The following is a 26522-nucleotide window of genomic DNA, read 5'->3' on the forward strand; positions in this document are numbered from 1 at the left end:
GGTCAATGTTCAGTGGAAATGGAAGTTCTCCTTTCACACAGCTTTGAGAAGTGCCCAGGGATGGCGGTTCCTATTTTGATACATGTTTGTGCTGTGTGACAGATGCACTCACTCAGTTTGAGCTAACTGAACTTTGATCCAGGCAGATGCTCAGCAAGCAGACCTAACAGAATTTAATCCTATTGTGTGAGGCTATCAGTGAGAACTCGGCACCAAACCCCAAGAAGAAGGTTTGGTTGGAGACTGGGCTGATAAGCAGCCAAAACTGCATTACCAGCAGAAAATCTGAGTACAGATCAACCACTTTATATGCTATAAATACCTGCAGCCATGAGGGCCCATTGAGCTCTCCCTCCATAGCAGCTGGCTGTGCAGTGGTGATCTGCCCCGAGTAGGGATGACTCTCAAGGTTACCCCTTCAAGCTGAGTGACCCCTTAGACCCCTTACCTGACACCAGACACTAATGGGTAGGTAAGATAGAGTTTTTGCATGCATGTAACATTTCAGATCTGTCTAGTAAGCCTATGCCATAATCTTTGTATCCCATTCTAGCTTTATGTGCAGTCAACAGCAGAATTTTGACCTCTAATCCACCCGTACTTATTAAATATTTTACATACTTCAATTTAGTAATTAAAACTTGATAAACTATTAGATCAGGTCCGAGTGATCTCTGACTTCTCCTGCGGCTGTCTTGACATCTCTGACAGAGGAGGACCGTCTTCATCACCTTCCCCAAACCTGTCACTGACACAGTATTTTCTTTGCAAGATCTCCAGTTCTAGCCACTCTGACTGGGATGGGTGATAGGGGATTGCTCAAGGTCAACTTATTCCCCACACTTCCAGAACCGACCCTCCACTTCTGGTTTCCAGGGCAGTGCTGCCAATTGGTGAAAGTTTAAGCACTGCAGCACAGAGTATCTGTGTGGCTAGCCAGAAATATTTGACATGAATGCACAGCCAATGTATGGAAGCATCAAATGGTTAAAGATGCATATAAATTAGTAAAGGGATCACACTACAAAGAAATCACTGGTTTTGACAGCATACTCATTTTGCATGGAGGGACAAGGACAGACTCTAAAGCTTCCAGTAGATAAAAGTTTCATGACTGGCAGTGTTTCTTTGGACATCTCTGAAGCCCTCCTCACATTCCAGTCCCCTTTGAAGTGCCTGCCAGGAACACAGGGACCACTGGAAAACACGCAGCATATTTAATCACAAAACTGAATTACAGTCAACCTGAAATATGATGAGCGATGCAGTGCTTACCAGGCAGAACAAAGAGATATTTATCTTTCTGTCTATCTGCTTAAATCTCTTTGTTGATGCCACTCAGCTGATTCATTATGCCCAGAACATACATTGCTACAGTTTTGAGATAAGAATGCTCTGCTAAATTAACCCTATGGCCTCTAAAGGAGTGAAAGGAATAAGAAAAACCTTCAACTTCCCCGCTCTGCTCTAGTGATTGCCTCTTGGGAATAAAAGATGCAAGTTATCTCCTAAAACAAAGAGAAAACAGCTACTCTACTGAGAGGCCATTTTTGGTCAGAGATAAGTATGAAAGTTCCCTATAGAAACAAAAATGTCCCCATGGAGAAACCTGGTCACCCATCAAGTGGTGGGATGAATTCACACCCAGTGGGCTCTACAGTTCCAGCATGTAGGTGGTATTAGCTCAAGTCTTGTTGGAAGCCAGACGACTAACGTCATTGTTCTCTGCCTTCAAAGTCCAGGCATTTATTTAAGCATTTAGGATAGACAAATAACACTGGCACAAAGGGAAGGAACACAGGCAGGATTTACTACTAGCTACAAGTCTCCTATTTTGTTCCCAGACCAGGAATCGGCCACAAACTAAGCTTCAGTACAGCTTCAGTCTCTCTATTCCACAATATTTTAGTACCAGGGAGCAGCCAATTCAGTGGCAGTTGTACCAACTAAATTATGACACAGTGATTCTTCTCTCATTTGCTTTGTTCATATGTAAAGACTAAGAAACAGCAAGCCAACTCCTGAAACTTTTGAACTGGCCTCAGAAGGAAGCTGATTTTCAAACAAGGTTTCCTTTTTCTCCTTTAATTTCCAGTTTAACAGCATCTTCTGGTCATAACTCAGAAAGCTGGAAATCCACACAAAAAAACAACCCCCAAAACCTTTTGCACAAGATTTGCAGCTTGATTTTTCTGACCAAACTGGTTTGAAAGAGTTCAACTAAGGATGCCAGAATTTGGAAGACTTCCTCAAATTCAGCCACTGAATTTCCTGAAGCCAGATTATCACCAGGGGCACAAACACTGCCCATGCCAAGACAAAGGCAGCAAATAATCACTGTTAAGGATGTCAACAGAGAATACTGCAGCTCCTGGACATATTCATTCCATTATACCCAGAGGAGAAAAACAGTGAAAAGGTGCCATGCCCCAGGAGTTGAAACCAACCTTTTTCTCTGGAGCACTGAGTTACTTTCAGTTTGGGATACATCTATGAATGAAGAATAGTCTTGCGGAAGAGAATATAAAGGACATTCACCCCCTCTCCTCCCCCACTCTCCCCCCCCCCCCAAGTATCTCTTCTCAAAGAGATAAATTTAATAAATATAGCATCAATACTATTTGCATTCTGAAATTCAGGAAGAAAGGGTAGCCGCAGAGCTTGGTTTAGATGATTATGAAAGGAAATGTTTGCAAAATTCAGCTCTGATCACAGCACCCTACCAGCTGTGATGACGGATTTAGGGCCAGAGTGATAATGGAGTTTGAATCCAGAGGTAGGTAAAGAAGTCTTAAACTGATCATGAGAAATGGGTGCCTTGCAAAATACTAGGCAAATCACAAGCATCATGCTGTTGGCTACAGGAACTGACATGGTTTAACCATAGGGTTATTTTGACGCCAGATCAAAGACCTGCGTCAGTAGATCTCTTGCAATGCATTATGAATTCAGACATAGAGGGTTCAGGCCTTTCAGAAACCATAATCTGCTTATGTGCTAGAACATCGCTTTCTGTTCTTTGTAGAGTTACTTGTCCCTCCTTGATGCCAGCATAAAAGGAAAAGAATGACACTGATTATTTTATCCCATCAGCCATAAGACATAATCCTTATGCTTTGATAAAAAAGGTGAAAGGTTAAACAAAGGTTAGTTGGCAGAAGATGAGGAGGAAAGAGTAGCAAATGAGAGATGAAAGGCTGGGGGGAAAAAGGAAAGGCAAGGGGATAAAGAAGACAAAGAGGAAAGAAAAGATAGAGAAAAAGAGGGGAAAGGCCATTAGCAATAACTGCTGCTAGCACATGGAATTGTCTTGATGAAATAAGCGTGATCGGGGGGGTCACTACAACCTGTCTCTTTAAATTGCTTATTATAATTTTACTAGGAAAGCACTGCAAAACAAGGACCCTGTTCATTTCCCCAGCCTTTCCCTTCAATATCCGCTCAGCAAATGCCTCTGAGATCAGCTCTAGCTAATTTCCTTAAAGACATGCAAGCTGCTAATTCTGGGAAGTACAGATAGTCAGGAATAACAAATACAACCAAAATTAGATTAAAAATAACCTGCTGATAAACAAATTACTCACCAAAAATAAATATTGGTCTAAGTGCTGGTGGGAGCAGGGATCCCTATAATCACATCGCCATCGTGTGGCTCGATGTGCCGAGCGGCAGTGTCCAGTTTGGGCCGACACCACCTCTTCAGCCTGCAAGCCCCTACACATGCACTTGTCTGCACTCACAGAGCAGGTGTCTGGTTTTCTTCTGCTCTCCCAAACCAACTATCATTGGCCTGTTTTAGTCCGGGAACGGGGGGAGGTGAGTTCACTAAAAGCAACCGGGCCCATGAGAGACAGTGAGGGTGGCCCTTGCCATCCACTGCTGCTCAAACATGGTCCAGCTGGGAAATGTCCCCTCCACACCTGGACCTCTCATAGCACGGGATGAGCTTCCCTGGTCTTAAGGCAGAATTGGAGCAAGCTATAAAGACAGATGTACAAAGAGAAGAACAAAGCCAAAGAAGGCTGGAACAAAGCAGCAGGTCTATCCTGGGACAGAGAGAACAGACTTTGAGAAGGATGTTGGGCCTCATCCCAACTAAGTTTATAGCTATCAGTACCCTACCCCCTCATCCCCATCTTGAGCCATAGTAAGCATCTAGAAATTAAAGAAGGAAGGATGGACAGGTGTCATGCTAGATAACTTGACTGTAATATCCAAGAGAAGACTAAAAGGTTCCTGATGCTCTCATGGCACTTCAGTGCCTTTAAGTATATATTTAACAAGCAACATGTTCAGCCTATATAATGATGTGGTTCAGTCAGAGGGAGTAAACTGCATGGTGAAGAGACAGCAAGGCCATGGAGGAAGGACTTGCTACAAGCTGCTTGCTGTGTACATGTGTGTATGGCAGGTGGAGAAAAGGAACTGGAAGAGTAGCATGGACAGATTGGTAAAGCCCTCAGGGATGCTTGGAAAGAGATAAGAAGTCAGGAGTGAGAAACTGCCTGATGATCAGGCAAGAAACATCTTCCCTATATGAGCAATCTGAGCTTCCACTGATAGAAAGATACATGGCTTATTAGAAGGGACCTAAACTTCTATTCCCACATCAGTCATCATCTCTGACTAGCACACATTTCTACCATGGACAGGGGAACGGGACAACCAAAGTCACTATTCTTGCACTGGGCTTCCAAGCATTTCTTTCCTATTGCGGATGAAGCACAGTTATAGAGTCCCATCATTTATTTCTTTGGACAACCTTATTCTTTCCCCTCTGAAACACAACAACAGTAATTTCCCAGGTACACCTGGAGCGATAATTTTTCTCTTACACTGAAGCCTTCTTTCCTGGCAGATCTTGCTTCTTGCTGTTATGCACCTGTTAAGTGGGCATTTAGCATCAGCTTCTGTTAGGAAAGAGACCAAGAAGTTTCTAGCCAGCCCCTGGCTCTGCAGGTGGACAAAGTCTCAAGCAGAGCTTAAGGAAGCCTGAGGAGCTGAAGATGGATGTTTCCAAATCCATCAGGGAGACACACTGCCATCTGCCTGCTTCCTTTAAAACTACCATGTGTTTTCCCGTTGCAGCTCGCTGCCAAAAACAAGACACACACTCTCTGTCCAGCACAACTCCACGTATAACAGTAACCCCCACGATTACTTTCACCTGAAGCACTTGAGGATACAACAGCTCTACAGGGACCCCCTCAAGAAGGATTGTGTTCTTATCCTGTCTGGCTTACAGCTTCCACCCCCAGGAAAACGGAACCTCACCACCAATTCCCAGCAAGTGGGTTACTGCAAGTCTCCAGCAAAGCTCACAACAACCAGTACCCCAATTCAGTATTGCAGCACCTTCCAGGATTCCTGCTTTGAATTTAGTTTGTATCCCATCTAAAACACAATAAAGGGCTATGGGATGCTTCACCCTGTGCAGTTTTACCCCTTGTTTTTAGAAGCAATTTGCAAGTGCTATAGCATCCACCAGATTTGATTTCTAACTTTCTAAGAAGCCCTGCAGCATTTAAAAGTGCTAAAGCCATGGGCATAAATAAAGTTAGCTGCGACAAACAAAGCTGTCCTGATGCAATCATGAGAAAGAATTCAGCTCTTTTCCAGCCATGGTGACTTTATCTCTGGAAGAACCAGAGCTGTTTTTAACCTCTCCCAACCCACACCTCCCAAGAGGCACAGCCTGCTCATTTGTATGCAGCTACCAGCACACAGTCTACTACAGAAGCCTGGAGCTTCTCATGTCCTGAGCCACAGGACAAGGAGAAAACTGAAAGACATTCTTGGCCACTCTGCATCAGACTGCAGAAAACATCAGAAAACCCAGTTCAGGCTGACTTGTGGGCTGTGGCACTGGATTTGGTTGCACAGTATTGGCTATTGGTGCCACGTCCCAAGTGCCAGTCCCTTAAAAGAACATCGGCTGAAAACAGCCCTTGTATTTTCCTAAAGATCACTTTTCCTTGCAACGGCCAACAGTACAAACAAACATGAGAACCCGAATCTGTACACCACAGTGATCAACCAGAGTGACAGCATATTGACTGCTTTGCTCAATAGACGAAATTCTCATTGGAGCTCATTTTTTTGTACCTTCTGCGAAGGCACCTGAAACCGCCAACCAGAATGATCAGTGTGTTCTCCCAGTACTGGAAATCCTTCATGCACTTCCTAGAGCACAAAAAGCATAAAAGGAAAAAAAACTACCAAGATGCCTTCACAACCTAAATTGGCTGAGAAGAGTCACACAGAAAACTTCTAAGAGTAAATGGCTTTATAAAACTTTCCTCGCTCCAGGAGAAAAAAGGGCTGGGGGAATTTGAAGCTGAATCCAGTCCTTTTAGATTCCCTAGATCATCTTCAGCTTCTCCCCCAACTTTCACAACATGTTTATAACATCCCAGGAGACTACATTTCACAGCTTCCCTTCATAATTAGTCCTCCACTTCTATAAACAGTTCTTATCTCTAGACCCAGAACAAGCCTCCAAGTAGAAAACTTATCCTATAATTATCTTGGGACAACAGAATTTCACTTCCCATTCTTAATACTTGCCATAAAACAGGAATGCAGGAGAAAAGCTCAAACTACCTGATGAGCTTTCAGCTCTCAGTCTGCTTTTCCAGTTTTCTCTGTAAATGTCTTTACAGCTCATTTTCCTTTTGTCTTGCAAGCTGCAGTGGCATAGCCCCACAACACCCTTATAAAGATTTAGTGCCCAAAGCAGAAGGTCTTTCCTTGTTGCAATACTATGACCTCTAAATCTAGGCAGCAAGGTTAATACTGAGGCATTATTCCCAAATTCATCACTTGAGCTGATGCAACTCAGATACAATCCCATTGCAGCATGCTCATTTAAGCACTGCTTCCAGGGCTACAATTTTTCACAAATGCATTTATTCATAATACTATGAAAAGGAGAAGGGGGAGGGGAAGAAGGGGGGAGGGTAGGGAAGAGAGAAAGAGAAAGAAGGACAATATGCCATTGTGATTTATAGTAGAGTAGCTTGTCTGCAATAGTAGAGTGCTCTTTCTTAATCAAAGCTTTATTAAATTCTAGTAATAAAAACTTAAGTGTTTTCAGATAGGATAAAGGCAAAATAGGGTAGCACGTTCATTTCAGACACAGTCACACACTGGTGGTGTGACTGAAAATCCTTGTCAGGGTCTCCAACACCCCCAGCCCACTGGTGCAAATGATGAGCACAGCCTGCCATAGCAGGGCTGTACTCTGGCAATGAGTAGGTCTCAGCCTTGCCTACATGTTATCAGACCTGACAAGATTACAAGGGAGAATAAAGTCATCTCTTCTGGACAACAAAAGTTTTCCAAGCCTTTTCCAACAGCATCACTGTTACCAGGTAAGCAGCAGTATCACAGGACAGACAGGTCCCGCTCCCACTCTCCAATGATGCAGGACCAGAGCAATAAGCAGTAGCTGCTGACTGCAGAGGTTCCCTATGTCTTCCATAACAACCACTATTCCCTAAATACTTAAAATAACAGTCTAGAATCAGTCTCCCTCAGCAGCTTCCTCCCTGGGACCAAGAGCACCATCCCTCCCAGGCTGGTGTGTTCACAGAGCGTGGGGCTCCAAGAATCATAGCTAGGCATATAGGAAACTAATGAATTACTGCCTCTCTTTTCTAAGCTCTTTGGGACTGAGGGAAGAGGAGATACCAAGGGAGAACGAGGTTCAGCAGGATCATTCTGTCCAGTGGTGCAGCATAGAAATGAAAGTCAGAAAGAATATGAAGGAAAGAAAAAAAACAACTTACTTGATTTCAGCAAAGCTGCCAAAGCCTCAGTGGCTGCCCTGGGGAAAGAAGGGAGATGGAGAAATAATGTCAATTTCTTCAATAATTTTTGTAACCTTTATCTTTACAGTCTTCTGGGCCAGGTTTCCCAGCTGGTCTAAATTGACAGCTTATGATGGACTTTGACAGAATTGCAATGTTTTACACCAGCAGAGGACCCAGCTATTCTGAAAGACCATTAGCCCTCTAGCTTTAGTGTTACACTGATTCGTAGCAACCATTAAATTTAAAGCAACACCCAGACATCCAAAGTAATGAAGCAAGTCTTTAAACTGCTGCCCCAGAACTATTTCTTTGTATCAGAGAATCAGCACATGCCTGCAGGCAGACACAAGTGCCTCTATCTACATCAGTAGGTTATAACCTCTGCATCAAGCTGGGACATCCATGTCAGTATTTCCAGACAAATTCCTCTTCCTTCCTTGTTTTCCCAAAACAAGCTGCACCTCATCCTTCCTCCCACCAGCTTTAACTTAGAAGAAAAATTAATTTCCTTTAATTATGGCAATGCCTTGCATTGCAGTGGCAGGGAACACTCTCCACTCTGATCAGCACTTTTAAGAAAGCTCCTAGGGCTCTGTGGTAAGGCTGCTTTCCCCATGGAGCTTAGAGAGTAAGGAGGGACAGTGGAGAGATACACAGACCTTCCCCATCATTTCAATGTGCAGGGAAGCAACTCGACCTACTGGAGTGAGCACAGCACTGGTTTCCTTGGGTGTTGGTCACTAACATTTGCAGCTTGGAAGCTGAACTGAGACATCCTTACTCCCTACCACCTGAAGGTAAGTTCCTTTCTCACATGGTGTAATCTGCATCCCACTAGCCCCACCGAAACTTTTCTTTCCTGACATGTTCTGCTGGAGCAAGAAGATCCATGTCCTACCCTGACTTAGTGCTGTGAAGTTTCAAGTGCCCAGAGCTGATTAAATAAATACAGCTACAAAAGCCTACATATCCAAGGATTCCTTAGAATGTAATCTCTTTACAAACCAGTCCCCCAAAAAAACATTAATTTCCATACTGAGCCAACTATCATCCTGCAGAAAGAAATAAATATTTTTGTCATGAAGCTGCTGTTTGTGGTGTGTCTTAACATCAGCTTGAGAGACTAAGAAAGATTCAGGAGCTTACTCTTGCTGATGCCGGGTCGACATCCCTATATAGAGTCGTTCTTTCATAATGAATCTGTCAGGCTTCAACGCAGCTTTACAAACAAACTGCAGAAGAAATGCTCACAAATACAGACAGAAGAGGAAATCAGTAGCTAAAACTCTCACCAGTGGAAGCAGTCATGCTCTTATTGCTGCTTTAATTCCATCTGATCAGCAGTCATTCAGGTGGTGGGAGGAATACCCTCATCTACCAGCTAGCCAGTGTGCTCAGGAGGAGGACACACTACAGCCACTGATCACACTTTCCCTGAGTTTAAACTTTGGGGCAAATCAAATAGCTCTAAGCCAGTTAAACTTTCATGCAGATCATCTCCCAAAGCTCATACCTGAGTATGTATCTTATAAAAGAGAGCACATTATGCACCTATATTTGCAGGCTGAGGGTGATGTCTCAATCACATGCTGGAACAGCAGAGCAACAAAGAACCAGAGTGTTTCTGGCTCCAAGCAGAAGAGACTTAAGGATTTTCTGTGGGCATCTCATTTATTTTTGAGGTGCTTATGAGCATTACAAAGAGTTTCAGTAGAGCTACACCACTCTCACAATGTCATCAAATCTTCCACCAACCAAACAGTGAGCAAGTCTGTATTCTCCAATACTTTGGGGAGTTCTGTAAACCACATTGCATACACAGAAATCTTTATTCATCCTCAGACCTCCCAAACCACGTTCTCAGATAACATAATCTCCTACTTTCAACAGCTTTAACCACCCCAGTCACTTCTCTGGGCTTCAAGGGTGCTGGACTGCTCTGGCTCAAGGAATAAAAGCTACTTGTATTTTTGATGTGACCTAGTGGAACAGGCTTACAACAGCTTGGCTTGTAAAGCTAAGAAACCCAATACTATGATAAAGATGTAAGTAAATCCACTACAGTAAATGGTACTATGGGATGGAAAATTCAGACATGTTCTGAAAATGAGTAAATAAATTAAAGGTGGTCACACAGATCCCAGCACCCCCACTCAGAAGAATTAAAAATTCTCACAAGCCCCACTTAATTGTGAAGCAACATTACAGACCTGCAGCTGGATTTCCCACATCCCAGGCTAAAAGCCTGGACACATCCTCATCTCAGTCCATGCCCATACATAGCACTGCAATAAAATAAAGTGCAACCAAACCAGTACATTTCATCTCTTCAAGCACTACAATTCATCACAAGGGTTTTGACATAGGCAATATGCAGTGTTCTGAATGTCCTACAGCATGTTCTCCACAGTTAGTTAGAAGTAGAATCACAGGGGTTGGAAGGGACCTCGAGAGATCATCGGGTCCAACCCCCAAGTAGGTGCAGACCCATTAGACTGACCTCAACAGCATGTATTGCTTTAGAACAAATTTTGAAAGAAAAAAAAATAAAGACATGGGGGTAAATTGCAGAACAGATAAAATGGGTTTAAGGGATAAAATAGACTTACCAAGAACATATCAAGCCAGCCTAACTCGATATCTTTCTTTGATAAGATAATTGATTTTTCTAGACAAGGGAAATGTGGTAGATCTGATTTATTGGGACTTCAATAAAGCGTTTGATATGGTGCCACATGGAAACTATTCGCCAACCTGGAGAACATGGGTGCTACCCTAGGAACTGCATCGTGAGCGAGGAACTGGTTAAAGGGGCAATGACAGGAGTTGCCAAAAGAGAAATTATTAGTCTGGAGGGAAGCTATGTGTGGAAGTCCTCAAGGATGTTTTGAGACTGATCTTATTTTATCTTTTCATTAATGACCTTGGCACAAGATGTCAGAGTATACTAACAAAATCTGCTGACCGTGTGAAGTCAGGAACTGCTGCCAATAGCAGGGAGTTCAGAATATCTTTCAGGGGTAACAGGATGTTCTATTGCTTCAGAACTCAAGAAATGTGATGAAATGTAATAGTCAAAATGTGCAAGGTTACTGTTTAGGGCTTAATAAGAATTGTTGTTATGAGCAGGGGCTAATAATTTGGAAATGAGGAGGGTGCCCTGGATATATGAGCCCATTAGAGAATGAGGACAAACATGACCCGGCAGGGCAACGCAACCACGAAAAGGACAGCTCAGGTCTCAGGAAAACCTGAGAAGCAGAGAAGGGACAGCATGAATCTTTTCATACAAGGCTCCAGATGAACAGCTGTGTACGGTACTCTGAAGGAACCATGAAGAAAAACACAGAGGAAATCACTGTGGTAATGGAAACCTCTCTCATGAGGGGACTTAAAAATCAGTTTTGTGTCCTTAGCAAAACGGTGGTTAAGTGATGATCTGATTGATCTCCATAGACGCCCTAGGTGAGGGAGAAGAAAACACTGAGGAAGGCAGAGAGCTACTTAAGCTAAAGAACAAAGTTGGCAGAAGGACAAATGGATATAAGATGGCCATGAATAAATTTCAACTGGAAATTAAAGGATGGTTTTTAAGCACTGGAAAATGAAGCTCTGGTGTGTACACTTGGCAGTGATGGGATGAACAACCTAATGACTTTGAAAAGGGATCCTAAATTGCTTATAATGGGACTGTGTCAGGCTCAGTTGCCAATAAGGAAAGGGTCTGAAAAAAGTGACCCAGGAATGGCTGTAGTCCTACATCCCTACATTTTAATCATAGACAAAATGGAAGTGAAATGAGAAACAGGTATTCTAAGCACAAAGTTAATTAGCCAGGACAGAAAAGAGCAGCTACTCCAGTCCAAATAATCTGGTATCCTGTGGCCGACAGTGGCCAAGGAAAAGTATAAGACAACAGCAAAGCCATAAAGCTAGAACTTCCAGAACAGACTCAGATTCCATCAAACTGCAGTTCAGACACTTCATAAGTTAGTAAGGGTGCCTTTAGGAGGCTTTTTAGCTCTCAGCTGATTTTGCTTCCATATATTTACTTAAGCGCTTTCAAACTTAGGCAAACTCTTTGCATCTACAGTTATCCTGTGAAAGACATTCACAGCTACTCTGTGTAAAGAGCTATCTACCTGCACTTATTTAAAGTCTGGACTTTGCAATTTACACTTCAAGTCAGCTGTCAGCAAGTATCCCCAGAATATTACTTATCTTTGATGCTGAGCAAATTCAAACATACCTATGGGAAACAAATAAGGAGTTATACAATGGACATAGAATGCAGGATGGACTTTCACCAAAATCAGCAGTAAGCTAATGGATGCATCAATACACTTACAACAAGGTAGGCAAACGGTGTTTGTGATACTATCGGCACCTCTTCCCACCATATGGCAAACCAACAGCATCTTTTCTGGCATCAGAAAATAATGAGATGAGTAAGCCTGGGACAGGAGGACAGGAGATAATAAATTGTGCATGAGAGCAAGAACGGGGGGAGGAGGGGAAAAGATGGGAATGGGAGGAAAAGTTTAAGAGCACAAGAAAGATGACTTGATGAGCCATATGCTAGACCAGAGAACTTGATAGCGTGCCCAGTGCAGAGCTCTGCATTTGTCTCAAGAAGGAATGGGGGGGGGGGGGGGTGAGGGGCGGGGAGGGGGAGAAGAAATCATTAGAAAACCTGCCAAATCTGTCCAGATGCCTTCCACTGATTTTCTGTTCTTTGCGGTAATAAGTTATTAAAATCTTTGCTGTTTTGTCAATCCCAGTGTATTTCAAAGGAGACACATTTATAGATTTCAAAGAAAATAAAAAAGGATGCATAAATAAAGTTGCCCTATCTTAAAAGACGTAATAATAAATGCTGCTCCATAATCAGAAAACACTGAAAACTCCCTGTAGTAGCAGTCAAGACAGTCACTCTGAAGAATGCAAATCTTTGAAGTGTTTCCAAGTCAGCAGCTTGGCTATCAGGGCAGGAGTACAACTAGGAGACAGAGAGACAAATGCAATTTCCAGATCCTGTGTTTAGTAACCAGGAGCAACAACAAAGAAAAACTCCACTTCCCAAGCCAAGGCACAATTGGATTAGCCAGTAAAACCAGGCTGCTAAAGAGCATAAACAAAGAAGTTTATGCCTAGGTCAGTCGCTTCAAATCTGAGGTACCAGGACAATGGCAGCTGGAAATCACTGCAGAGGAGGCTGAAAGCCAGGATCTCTTTTCTCCACTCTGATCACAGCTCACAGGTTGTAATGCTGGACAGTATGATGGACAGCACTATGCTCTGTGTTTGTCTCCTCGACAGAAAACTCATTTCTGTTTCACCTCAGTATTAAAAAACCCCCACAGCAACAAAAACCACCACCACCCTTCATCCCCCTGACTCCTGAAAAAGAAAAGACTCCCTACAGGAGAGGTACATGGTAAACTGCATGGAAGGATTTTAAGATTCATAGGACACATTGATGTTGGTGCCCACCTGTTCAGGACTGACTTGGAACTATGGACAGGGAATAGCAGAGAAACCAGAGAATGAACAACAAAATGGTCCTAAAAGGCTCAGCAAATCAGGCCCCAAGTAATTTTCCCTGCCTTCCTTCTCCTGAGAAACTGTGCCTTTTAAATGCTTAAACATGAAACATCCTCTTCAAATTATTGAATGAAAGCTAATGACTTGATGCTTCATTAAATACATCTTGAACTTGATGTCTGATCTAATTCCTAGAGGCAATCACACCTAGACAATAATAAAGACTTCTTCTTAATAGAAACATAAGAAAAGGTTCTGCCCCTGCCTGGGAAACTGCATTGCTTCAGCCCATGCTCCCTCCTTTTGCCTTTCACCCTGCTATTTCACTGTGTATTCACTTGTTGCCATCACATTATATCACAAGCAGCATGGGGCAGGGACCAGACAATATATATTTGTACAACATCCAGCACAATGGGAACCCTGACTGGGGGCTCAAGGTATTACAGCTTACAGGTAAGCTTCCCCCTAAAGCTTCCATCACCCTTGTCTATTGGAGGAATTAAGTGCTCTCATGTGTACATATTGTCTGGCTGCATTTTGCCTCCAACTCCTGGGACTCATACTTAACTACTGGAGTTTATACAGTCACAGAGCAACTCACTCAAAAGACAATTTCACATTTGACAACTGAGAGACACTTTGAAACAACATGTAGGCACCACAGCAATAGGTGCTTTATAAATCCTACCAGAAGGTAGATCTCATCTGAGACAGATGCCTTGAATAGTCATTTCCCTTGTGGCCTGGAAATACAGATCTTAAATATGCAGGCACTTGCACAGTGATTTGTTTTGTTTTAAAGGCTTAAAACCAGCAGCTTCAGAAGTCTTGGAAATATGGGTGGGCAAAAGCTGCTTATGCTGCTGGCATTTTCATAGCACTGCTGGCCTAGGACTTATGCAGAAACACCTATCATCATGTCCACTTTAATTCCAGCTTGTTAGCTCGGCATTAAAACTTATGCTAAAGGCAAAGTCTGCTCACAGTCTGTAATGTCCCACACACTGCCAACAGGTGGAGTTTGGAGATCCAGCTGTCGTGCACAGATGTGCTTTTGGTGTAGTGCTGAAGGAAAAGAAATAAAAAACACACACTCCTTTTCTAATAGTTACTGCAAATCTAGTGACCAGACTTTTTAATTTTTTCCTCCTGGAAAAGAGTGTGCTGCCTTTAACACAAATATACCTCTTCTATGGAACTTTTTCTCTGTGATGCAATTCATTTTGCTGAATAGAACTAGTGAACAAACAAACAAAAAAGTACAGAAATTGAAAGCATCCTGAATAATATTCTCCCCACTCCCTGCCCCTTTAAAGATTTATACAACTATAGACTCCAAGAGGAGGGTTGTGAGGCGAGGGGGAAAAGGTGTGTACAGGTGCCAAAGCCAATGCTAACAGGCAGCAAGACTTGACAGCAAAAGGAGTGATGATTCCTGGCTTTTTAACCTTACAACAGATCCCAGAGTGAATTTTCCTCCTGTCTTGCATTTTAGTGAGCTGAACTCAATGTGTTCTCCAAAAGACATGCTGCTCCTTGCAGAGAAGTTATAGTTGTGGTGGAAGCCCCAGTGGGAGGTCCACTCTTGCTCTCATGGCTGACACAGTAAGCATAACACAGTTCCCCGGTTCAGCTCAAAGTCTTCACTGTAGCATCTTGCAAACATCTCTGCCTGCCCTGGAGCCCCTTAGGTTAAAATTAGGGAAAAGTTATTGCTTTCCAGCCTCTATCATCTCTGTCTCCCAGAAAGAAGAGACACCCCAGATTTATCCTCCAGGCATCCTTACAAAGATCCTACTCTGTTGTATACAACAGGTACAGAAGGAGAGACAGCTGTATCCTGAAAATTCAACCTATTATTTACAGCTCTAAACTAAATTAACTTCAAAGTAGTAACAAAGAAGAACAAGGTACATGAAATGCATTTAAGTCCTTGCCAAAAAAATGGTTCAGGCATTTCTTACAGCATGGTACGGAGCTGGCACGGCTTCCTCAGGCAGAAGCCACACCTCAGAAGATTTCCCATTCCTGTCAACTCCCTCTCTAGGGTCAGATATCACCAATATGGCTGAGGCAGGCTGTGACAGCTTGTCATTCACATCAAGATGAAGGGGCTGGAAGGATCACAGTCAGACAGGATTCTTAACAGATTCATCACCCAGGCAGTTCCAGGCTGACAGTGTGAGAATCCAGCTCTCCCACCCAAGGGACACATGTAGGGGGACTGAGAAAGGAGCTTGATGCTATCCTTGATTGATTAAGGGGAGTGGTGAGGATACTCATTGAGGCCATGCCTGTTAACAAGCACTGGCACAACCCTACAAAACATCTTGTACACAATTAAAGCATGTCAATGAGTGGGGTTAAATACCCTCCTTTTCCCAGACAACTGTCTTCCAATCCCAATTCAGTTACTAGTGAGAAAGAGCCTGATGAGCTGTTGGTTCACTCCTTAGTTGTCAATTTACTTGTTCTTTATCAGTTCAGCATGCCCAGCAGCTTTTGCTCTGGAGGCCCCAGGGACTGACATGCACATTGTGCTCACAGAAAGGTGGGTGCTCAGCGCAGAGAGGAGACATGCAGTGCCTTTCTGCTTGCATCTTGTTCCACTTGAACTTTTCCAAACCCTGCATACACCCAGAGCAGGGGGAGGGAGAGGGACACAACCCATGTACCTGGCAAAACCCCACTTACTGTGCAATGAAGCCAAAGAGCACTGCTTGGCAACATAGCCAGGAAACCCAGGCTCAAATCTCAGTGGGGCACCTGTGACTTCTGTCCTCATTAAGAGGAACTGAATTGCAGGTAGACTGGGGAGTCTCAGAGTGAACTGTAGAAATGAGGGTAGAGGCTGGGGGGACCCAGGACTTTATGGTGTCAGAAAATGAGCCTACACTCACATTGTACTGCCTGCAAACAACTGCAAGATCTTTATTTTATGGATACTATCAATCGCTAGCAGTGAGATATCCAAGGGCAACTTGTGTTGCCAGCAGTGAGGTATCTTACATGCCATTGCTTGTGCCCAGAGCTATTTGAGACCACAAAAGGGAGGCTGGTTTCAAAGTAATCAAGGCTAAGAGCTGTAGTTCTCCCTGTTAGTGCAAACCATCTCTAAGGCAGCAGTAATCTCAGGGTACAACATCTTTAAAAAGCACTTTGTAATAAAAGGTGCTCTTGAACTGCAAAGCAGTGGTATTTGAAATCGCAGCCTTTACTGCGTGTTACTAGGCTGCTGCGACAGATGGGAAGTGTGAGTTTTCATTTAATCCATTCCTGCAGTTTCACTGTGTAGGATTTTGAGGTTCGTTCGGGTTTTTTGTTTGGTTGGTCTTTATAACCAAAGAAATAAGTGTCTTTCAGGGAAACTAAATTTAAAAATATGTACAATTTTAAAGGCTTGAAAAGAACATGAAATACGAAGCTGAAGAACTGAGGAAACACCACCTTCCCTGATCTCTATCAAGAAACAAGGCTGACTTGCTTGGCAGCCTCTTCTTTAAGCAAAAGTGACATGACTCATAATAAAAGGAAGAATGGTTGATATTCAACACAAGATGAAAAACTGCATTTGTTCTTTTTAATCTAACGGTATGTTTCCATATTAGAAGGCCCTAGAAATAGATCCATCAGTTTGAGTTTATATGGCACTTCACTTTCCCCTCCGGTCCTATTCAGATAGAGCACATCCATAAAGTCCAGCCAAAGGAAACTTAAAGCTTAAAGCCTCTAGGGAAGAGAGCTGGCTTGCAGAGTTTCTTTGAATATGCCAGAGGAAGAAGCCTTTTCATGCAAGCACAGCTACTGGAATCATTGCCCCATGAAATGATACAGCTTAGGCAGTTGCAAACTGGCAATAACATCGTAACGTAACTCTATAGCCCTACTGAGTTCTGCCTGTTGGTGAGTGCCCAGCTATGGTCTGCCTGTAGTACTGACTTCATGGTTTGAATGTGTGAGTAACAGTTTACTCATCAGCTGCAGCACTGACAGCATGTGGTGTTATATCCACATCTGCAGTAAGGAACAAGTGGAAGAAGATCTAGACGCCGACTAGTCTCATGTGCAACACTTAGCAACCTCCACGTGCTTCCCAAGCAGGTAAGCATCATTTCCTTTGTTATGCACAGGGGTTAAACAGTCACTCTTACCTATGTACCAGAGGAAGATGGTCAGAGTTAGAGCTGCCTGAAAAGCTCACATGCAAGTACAATTTCAGCAAAATAGATAGAAAATATGCAGAATCTGTCAACCTTTGTCTCCTCTTTTCCAGCTGCCCCCGCTTTTTATCTCCTCCAATGACTCTGTTCCCTCACATACATACTTAGTTTTCCAGCACCAAATTTACTGTGAATTGGGTGCTTTAGAGTTTGATGATCCTAACTGATGCTGTTGAATATGAACATGCTTGGAAATACTGGGGTATTTGTTTGCAAGCTCTGTGTTTACACAATACTGAACTTAATTGGTGCTATTAAATCAGTCTCAAATTGAAAACAACACATAAACATGCTTGGAAAACACAAGTCACATTCTCTTAAAGAATGGTATTATGCATCTTGACCTGAATTTAAAAGGCACTTTTTATGCCTAAACATGCAGCTAGCACTTAGCAGCATTTTTCAAAGGCCCTTTGTGTACTAAGGTCAGAACTACCTTTTAACTGTATGAGTTGAGCCTTTTACCTGCTGAGAGGCTTCCTGCTACAGTTATATTCCATTTCATCTTCGCACATCTAACTATCTCTGAAAAATCTGGACATTCATTCAGAGAAACTCAGTTCTCACTGACCCAAGTACCTTCAGTCAACACCAACAGCCAGTTTATAAGAAACTATTCAAAACTCTCTTATATGCAAAAGAAGCACCAATTTTACCCACTGCGTGTTGCCGAAACAGAAGACTGCAAAACACATGTAGAGCAGTGTCAGAAACATATAGTACTGACTAGCTTTGCCTCAGGCAAGTACAGTAAGCATGAACTCTTTGGGAAAATAGATGTTGCAACTGCAGAGCAGGGAGGAAAGCATATTAACTTGTCTGGGATTTTCAATAAAGGTTTAGCAGAAAAAAAGCCATCCTGATATTCGCCTCCCTCTGCCCTTCTGTGGTTTGTCTCCTGTGACAGGTGGGAGGGGGAAGAGGGGTTACTGCTGCATTGTGTAGTGTACACAGAGATCTGCCTTTGCAGGAAAAAGAGACGAGGTGTGGGAAGTGAGCAGCTTTCCAGCTGCCCTGCGGCAGCTTTCTGAACACAAGGCCTCCAAGCTGTGATAGGAAAGGCAGAAGAGTCATCTGAGGACACGTGATCAGGTTCAAACTAGATGTTGCAAATGAAGATGCATCTTCTGCAGCAGCTGTCTGTGCAAGTAGGCTAGGCCACAGTCACCAAAGGCCACAGGCTCAAGCAGCAGCAGATGCACCTCTACACCAAGATTTCTTGTGAATCTATCCCCATCCCATCCCCATCTATGCAGCTCAGGCAGGACAAGTTAGAACATCTTATTGCAGGAAAGGCAACTTCACCTGCAGAGATGAGGCTCTCTGCAACCACAGTACCTCAAGATATTTAGCATGTCACATACCAACAACAGGTTATAAGAGATAGCAGCAGAATAGGAAGGGGTCCTGAGAAAGAGAGAAGTATCTTTAGTTTAGTAGAATGCCTGAGAGCCAGATCAATAGTGTTCTCTATTGGATCATGCATGGTACCTTCCATACCACACTTTGCCCAGCTGGTGACTGAGATTTGACATCCAGGGTGCATTAAGACTTTAGGACGATGAGCAGGAGGCACCCAAAAACACAGCCTCAGGTTTCACCCCCCATCTACAGGCAAGGAGATCAACAAGAGCAGGCAGCATTCAGAAGCCTTGAGAGCAACATAGGTCACTGCACCATCATGGACCTTGCAGGGCTGGTTGAAAGGCAGGATCGGGCTGTTGTGGCTCATCCAGCCAACCATAGACCAGTGGGGGGGTTTTTGGGTTGGTTTTTTATTTTACACATATATAATTCCTTATTATGCAACAACCTGGTCACATCTTAGTGCTGGTAACCGTTCTTCACAGCATTCAGCTGGAGGATTTAGAAGAAAGAAAAAGTCAGTAAATATTGGGTCAAATTCTCCTGACATTTGCTGTCTGAAATCTGCAGTGTCACACTGGCATAACTGTGGGGGCTTTCTGAAGCACTAATTTGCAGAAGCCTAAGTAATAAAAGTTATGGCTTTTTTGTTCCCCCCCTCCTTCCACTGGAAAGCTTCCATCTGATATAAGCGAGTTGAACTGTGGGATTTGAAAACGGACCATATCAAAGCCAGGGCTGGTAGAACTTGAGCTGTAAATAGAAGAAGGAAGCAATGGGGATAAATAATTAAGAAGTACAGTAAAAACTATGAGCGTTATCAGGATTTTTTTTCCATATGCCCTTGTTCTTTTATACACAGAAAAATCTGGAAGGTGGAAGCTGGAATAACCACATATATGTAATTATGATTTAAACCATGGAAAAACAAGAAAGAAATGAAGCTTTTAAACACAAGGGCTGCTGTGCCACTGCAATGTATGTCCTATGGTCTGCCCAAAGCCCATTAACTTAACACAGGAGAGGAAAGAAACACAGAGTGTACGTGCCAAAGATACACGATGATTTTTTTTTCCTGTCTTCTGTGATAGCCTAGCTGTCACTGTGGGGTAAAAGCTTGGTCTCAGAGCCATGACCTTCCCAAGGTTTACATTTCAGGGGGAGTTTCCATTCCCAACCTCGGAGCTGTAGCCGTATTAGGACTCAGCAGCCCTGTTCTTCCTCACCAGCCACTTCAAGTTTTCAGGTTCTCCCCTCCATGTTCCAAGCCTTGTCTCCAAACACATCCCAGGGCAGCTCGACTCGGGGTTTATTTACAGATTTTGCTGGCATTGCTGCCATTCCAAGTGTTGCTCTGCAGATAAAGGGACAGAGAAGAGCCCTGCCAGCATTAGTAAACCAGAGACCTGTGCTGCATCCGTAGCACTGCTGCTACAAAACCTCCTCTCCCTAACAAAACCCATTGTGCCTGCACTCGGTAAATAGTATTTAAGATTTCTCTTTTATTCCCTATAATGTGTTCAATAACTACCCAAAAGAACCTGAAAGAGACTGCAAAGACTTCAAAGTTCACTCTGTTGCTAACCCAGCTATCCTGCTGGTGCAGGTCCAGTACTGCTATCAGGACAGGGAATCCTAGCACAGAAAAGCTGTCGCTAAGGGCTTCTGTAACTCTGCTCTGGACAGGGCTAATTACTGCTGTGCTTTAAAACCACTGATAGTTCTAGAGACTGGCTTACACTTCATCTGCCAGCATTGCCAGCACTGGTGGAGCTGGAAAAAAGCCACAGTAAGCCCAGGAAACTCTTAGGGCTGTCTTCTTTATGGGAACAGCACCTGCTCAGGGCCATTTGCATTGTGCAAAATTGTCGCTGTGGCAGCTCAGCACTGAGGTTTCTTTTTGTTGTTGTTGTTTTTTTCCATGGAATCTCCCTTGTCTAGCTTTGGATGGAAAGCTTTTGTGAGGAGGATTTTACAGCTGCTTTCTACCCCCCTCATAAGCGTGACAGGCAAAATGGCAATAAATCAAATGAGAGGCAGAGGAGAGGAGATTCCTGGGCTCTCATATGTGCTGTCACACAAGTGACTGCCCTCAGCTTTATCTGCTCTCCCCCTGGCCTCTCTGTGATTCATGTCATTACCCAACTCAATGATTTCTGAGGGGGTATTCTTTCTTTGTCTCCTTGACACAGGAAAGCTGATGCAGCCTGTGTGGACACCTGCTCATCACCTTTGCAAGCAAATCCAGATAGGCTTTGCTTAGAAACCCCTTCTCTCCAGTCCCAGTCCTCCAGGGCTGTCAGCTGATGATTTCTGAAAGCTTTGGCACTTAATATCCATCTCAAGTATGCTTACAAGGACACACAACCATGTTGTTCAACCCTCTCCTTGCTCTGCCAGCCCCACATTCACTCCACAGTTCAACTGCATCTTGCCTTAGTGTAAAGCCTTCCACAAAACCATCAGCTTCCAGAAATCACCCCAAACCCTTCAATTCTTCCGAAGTCACAAAATCTTTTTTAATCCTCCCAGCTCTGTTCTCATTTTTATTTTGATTTATTCCACTTCATTCCTTTTGTGCTCTTTATAAAATGCTTAGTGTAACCAGTACACGCTATTACTGACATATTCTTCTAAGGAAATACTCTGCTACAAGGAATTATCAGCCTTGATAACTCATTTAACTCTGGGAAACACTCTGAGATGCAACTGATGTATGAAAATGAGTCCCACCTCACATTTGGATGGGGTGACCATGGGAGCTATTCCTCTAAAAGACAACACAATAGCAGTGCAGGGAGGTACCCAAGCATTAGCTTTCATCTAGTTAACACAAAGACCAACGGTAAGACAGATATGGCAACATGAATAATACTCCCAGATTGGATAATATGTCCTAAGATGCTTTGGTAGCCCACACTAGAGACCCTGCCACAAGCCTTGACAGTTGTTAGCAGAATGAGGTGAATTAAAGCTAGGGCGGAGAGACTGTTCCACCCAACGAGCACCGAGCTGCCTGCAGTATAGACATACCAAAGTCATCATGTGAGGTCAGCCATGAACTGCATCTGCCATAGCCACTGGGTGTGAAAAGTCAAGAACTTGAGAAGTGGAGCGACTTGCCCTCATGCCATCTTTCCAAATATAACCTGCTAGCTCTCACCAAAGGGCAAGAAATAATGGGCAAGCAAAGAAAGGCCTTCAGTTGAAAGCATTGCTTCTTTTTCAAACTGTTATTTCTATTTGAAATAGAAGTAAACATAAACTAGACCTAAAAGGAAAAAAAAAGCAAACACCTCTTTCAAAAATAATAGTCTCACTAAGTGTGTCCATTTATAAACCAGTTCCTCCCTTCCCATGACATCAAGGTAAGCTTAGAAGTGGATTTCTCTTTATACAGTGTTCATTCACCAAATTTTTATGACACAGACAGGTGTATCTGAGCTTAATCTTGCCATACCAGAGGCTACCAAGAGATGGCACCAGGGTTTCTGTATGCAACATGTTTGGCCATCTGGAACAACCTTGGTATATGGAATTCTTCTCTGCCTCATCAATTCTTCATCTATTTTCAAATCTCATCTGAAAGCATCTCTTTTCTCCCCTGCCTCTACCTCTTATTTTTTCAATTTCTCTCTTCTGCTGCTATTAATGGTACAATGCCAGTAAAGTATAATTCTGCAATGCAACTCTATTTACTCTGCAAAGCAGCGCTGAGATACCATCAGTCTGAAATGAGATTTTATAACTTATTATTAATATTAGAACAGGTCATTCTTTGAGAGAAACCACGCAGGCCATAAAAAGAACAGAGGAGAAGGTGCTGCATAAAACTGAGACACCTTTGGCTCCAAGATCATTTCTTCTATTACAATGGCTCATTGCATTAAATTTGAACACTGGGGTTTATTTACTTATATCTCTGTGATGTACCCTTCTCTGCTTCATGTTATCTGATATATTAGTCAAGTTGAAAAGACACTTGATATAAACAAGAATTTTAAAGAAAACTCTTTTTCCCTTGGTGCTGGCATCATCTCATTCAAAACAGTATTTACTGGTTTTCTTTAGCAGGAATTCTAGGCTAAATCCCATGAAGATCAAGGCCAGATGGGAAGCATGTCATTTAGCTATGACATAGCCCAAAAGAAATTTTAACCCCTCCTGTGAATTTTCTACAGGGATCAAGTGAACAAAACAGAAACTTGAGCACAAGCAGGCACTAAGCATTGATTAATTCTGACCACATTCCAATAGAATCATGTGTTAGTTTCCAATTAAATATCCAAACTGCTCAATACGATTAATGGCAAAACACAGACTAACAAGAGGAATTAAGGATGATTTGCTTTTGATCTATCAGGAATTGTTGCCAAATAAGCAAAGGCATAAAGCTGCATGTGAAGTGTTCCTCAAAGGGCCAATCCCAACAGCTCCCATATTAGGTTGCAGAGGAACTAATCACCATGCTGGTGTGTTGAGCTTCTTCTCATTCTCAAAACATTGGCTGGCAATGGCCACGCAACATGTTCTTTTGTTTAAGCAGAGGGCAGCTGAATGTTCAGAACTAAGCAGGGGGTGGAATTGCAGCAAACATGTATGGTGGTCTATGAGCAAGCAACTATCCCGGGTAAAGGGTGAGGAAACTAACTGCCTGCACTGGATCTAGAATGCTTTTGCAATTGGATCTATCCATGCAACTCTTCATCAATCTTAACAAAGCGATAATTCTACTATTCAAGTCATCCCTGCTACATGTATCCTCTCATTTTTCTAAGAGACATAGCCCACTGCTGTTCTGATTTCTTCTGCAGTTGCTAAGGTCACAGGAGATGAGCTTTGCAAGCATTTGTTGATGTGGCAACTTGGTCTCCACTCACATTTTATCTTGCATCGAAAGTACCAGCTCCAAGATGGGAAAACAGAATTTAAGTTGTATGCAAACAAAACAGTTTTATAGAAAAGCAGAGTTATACATATACTCAAGGCCTATTTTGAAGCAATATGCAGGCTCTTAACTTACATCTTCAGCGTTTCCAGGGCCTTTGTATTCTCCTCAGTCAATCTGACACAATGCCTGACTAAATACAGAGTCATCAGATCTGGGCTTTTAGCTTTAAATGTGCACTCTCTCACTCACCTCCACAGTCCTCTCTTCACTTGCACAAGCTCTGCTCTCTGTACTCCAGTAAAACTCTTCCTCTCAGCTCACATCGTGACACAAGTACGTGATACAAGAATTGCTTCCTGATCACAGCAACACTGTCATTGTTATTCTTGCACGTTTCAGGTTCATGAGTCACTCCCCACCTCACGCCACCCCCGGGCACACATCACTAGAGACACAACACACGCAGTGTTCTCATTTCCTCCTGGATTTTAAGCCCTGACAGTAGCTGGAGAACTACATTTTCCAAATCCCTGTCAGCACCCATCTACCTGGCCCAACCTGTTCAGCTTTGAGAAAAGAAGACTGAGAGGGGATCTGATTAATGTTTACAAATATCTGAAGTGTGGGAGAGAGGGGGAAATGGCCAGCCTCTTCTCAGTGGTCTGTGGGGACAAGGGGCGATGGCCTCATGTTGGAGCACAGGAAGTTCCGCACCAACATGCAGAAGAACTTCACTTCACCTTCACTGAGGGTGAGAGAGCCCTGGGACAGGCTGCCCAGGTGAAGTCTCCATCTCTGGAGATATTCAAGACCCATCTGGATGTCTACCTGTGTGACCTGTCCTAGAGAGCCAGCTTTGGCAGGGGCGTTGGACTCGATGCTCTCTGGAGGTCCCTTCCAACCCCTACAATTCTGTGAATCTTTTGCCTTTAACAGAAAAGGAGATTACCAGCAATTGTTGAGGAGCTGAGACCATTGAAAAGGAACCAAATGTAAGAATTGTGATCAAGTGTCAGAAGTAGGCAATGCTGGACATGAGCAAAGGCAGATAATTTCTGCATATCATATTTTCTACTGAATCAATTTGGCAACAGTCCCAGACCTTTTCAATTCACTTTTCACTTTTAATTAAGTAGTCAAACTTTACTGGAACAGCTCAATGCAGAAAGCCAGATTTTGTGACTATTCACAGAAAGAGCTTTTAATTGTGACAAACACTCGTTCTTGTTGCAATCTCTCATATGAGGTTCATCTGATCATTTACCATTAGCCAGCTTTTCTCAGTGTGGTAAACTGATATACCCACAGAGAGCTTTGAGAAACTAGGACTTTTAAAAGATTCTTTAAATTGCTTTTAATAAAACTGCAGAAATAGGACTGCCCTTCAACCTTTTCACAACAGGGAAAGTTATCTGGCCTGGGTTTGGCTGGGGTGCAGCTAATTTTCTTCCTAGTAGCTGGCATAGTGCTGAGTTTTGGATTTAGCATGAAAATAATGGTGATAACGCATTAATGTTTAGCTGTTGCTACACAGCGTTGACAGTAAGTCAAGGACTTTTCAGCTTCCCAGGTCCTGCCAGTGAGGAAGCAGGAGCCTTCCACAGGAGGGGCACAAGGAGTTGGGAGAAAGCACAGCCAGGACCACTGACCCAAACTGACCAAAGGGATATTCCAGACCATATGACATCATTTTCAGTATACAAGCTCGGGGCAGTGGGCTGGGGAGGGCCATGGAACTAGCTGGGCATCAGTCAGCAGTTTGTTTTACTGTTTTGTATATTTATTACTATTATTTTTAAATTCTCTCCCTCATCCTACCAGAAGGGCAATGGGCAAATGGCTGGCTGGCTGTTTTAGTGCCTGCTGGATTAAACCACTACAATAGCAAAACAGAGGGAACGATGCAACATGAGGAGTCCATCACTTGCCATTTCCTAAAACACAAGTCTTCCTCAAAAAAAGAATAATAAATTCTGGATTTTTATTTTCACTCACACTTTGATAACCTGCCTTCAGCCTGAGGAGTCCTGGAGGTGGCCCTCACAACATGCAGCCACTGACAACATGCAGCCTTCAAAGCCATCAGCCTGACGTGCCAGCAGCCTGGGGAGGATATCTGATGCCTGGCCACCTGGAGACAGAGTCATGCAGAAGAGACCCAGCTCCTGGTTGGCCAGAGAGCAAACATCTGCCACTGTCACATTCCACATCCATCTGCCCACAACACATCCAAATATCTCTCAGAATAAGTAAGTTGGTAAACAAGCATTGGTGTTGAAAGAGACACGAGAAAGTAGAAGGATAGAAGATATGGAAGAGATAGAGAATAAATAAGGTGGAAGGTTAAAGGAACTGGGGTCATAGTACTTTGTGGGGCATCAGGGATGCTGCATTAGAGAAGGTGTTGATGGAGTGAAGATTTGAGCATCCCACACACCCACTTATATCAGATATCCCAGCTACTGACATAAACAGAACATCATCTGGCTTTATTTTAAACTGCCCCTATAAAAGGCATCAGAAAACTTTATCTGCAGCGCAGCATCACAAGAGATGGACAAGACAATCTAGAGTCTCCATCTCACTTGGATTTCACAGTGCTTAACTCAAGAGTTCTCTAAACCTCAGTGAGTTTCACTTTTTTCATGTGGCTTTTACTTCAGATATGGGTAGTCCTGGAGAAAC

General features: G+C 43.2%; 1 protein-coding gene across 1 annotated transcript in view; it reads right to left on the reverse strand.

Moving 5' to 3' along the window:
• The window catches only part of AGBL1 (AGBL carboxypeptidase 1), a gene marked incomplete at both ends in the record, with an annotated part of 284060 nt that overhangs the window by 228528 nt on the left and 29010 nt on the right, over positions 1-26522 (reverse strand). Inside the window, one exon of the mRNA XM_084267781.1 lies at positions 7791-7828. Within this exon, the coding sequence (XP_084123907.1) occupies positions 7791-7828 (38 nt within the window). The remainder of the gene's footprint in view (positions 1-7790; positions 7829-26522) is intronic.

The sequence above is a fragment of the Gallinula chloropus genome (assembly GCF_964237585.1).
Source record: "Gallinula chloropus genome assembly, chromosome: 9".
In the NCBI taxonomy this organism is placed as follows: Eukaryota; Metazoa; Chordata; class Aves; order Gruiformes; family Rallidae; genus Gallinula; species Gallinula chloropus.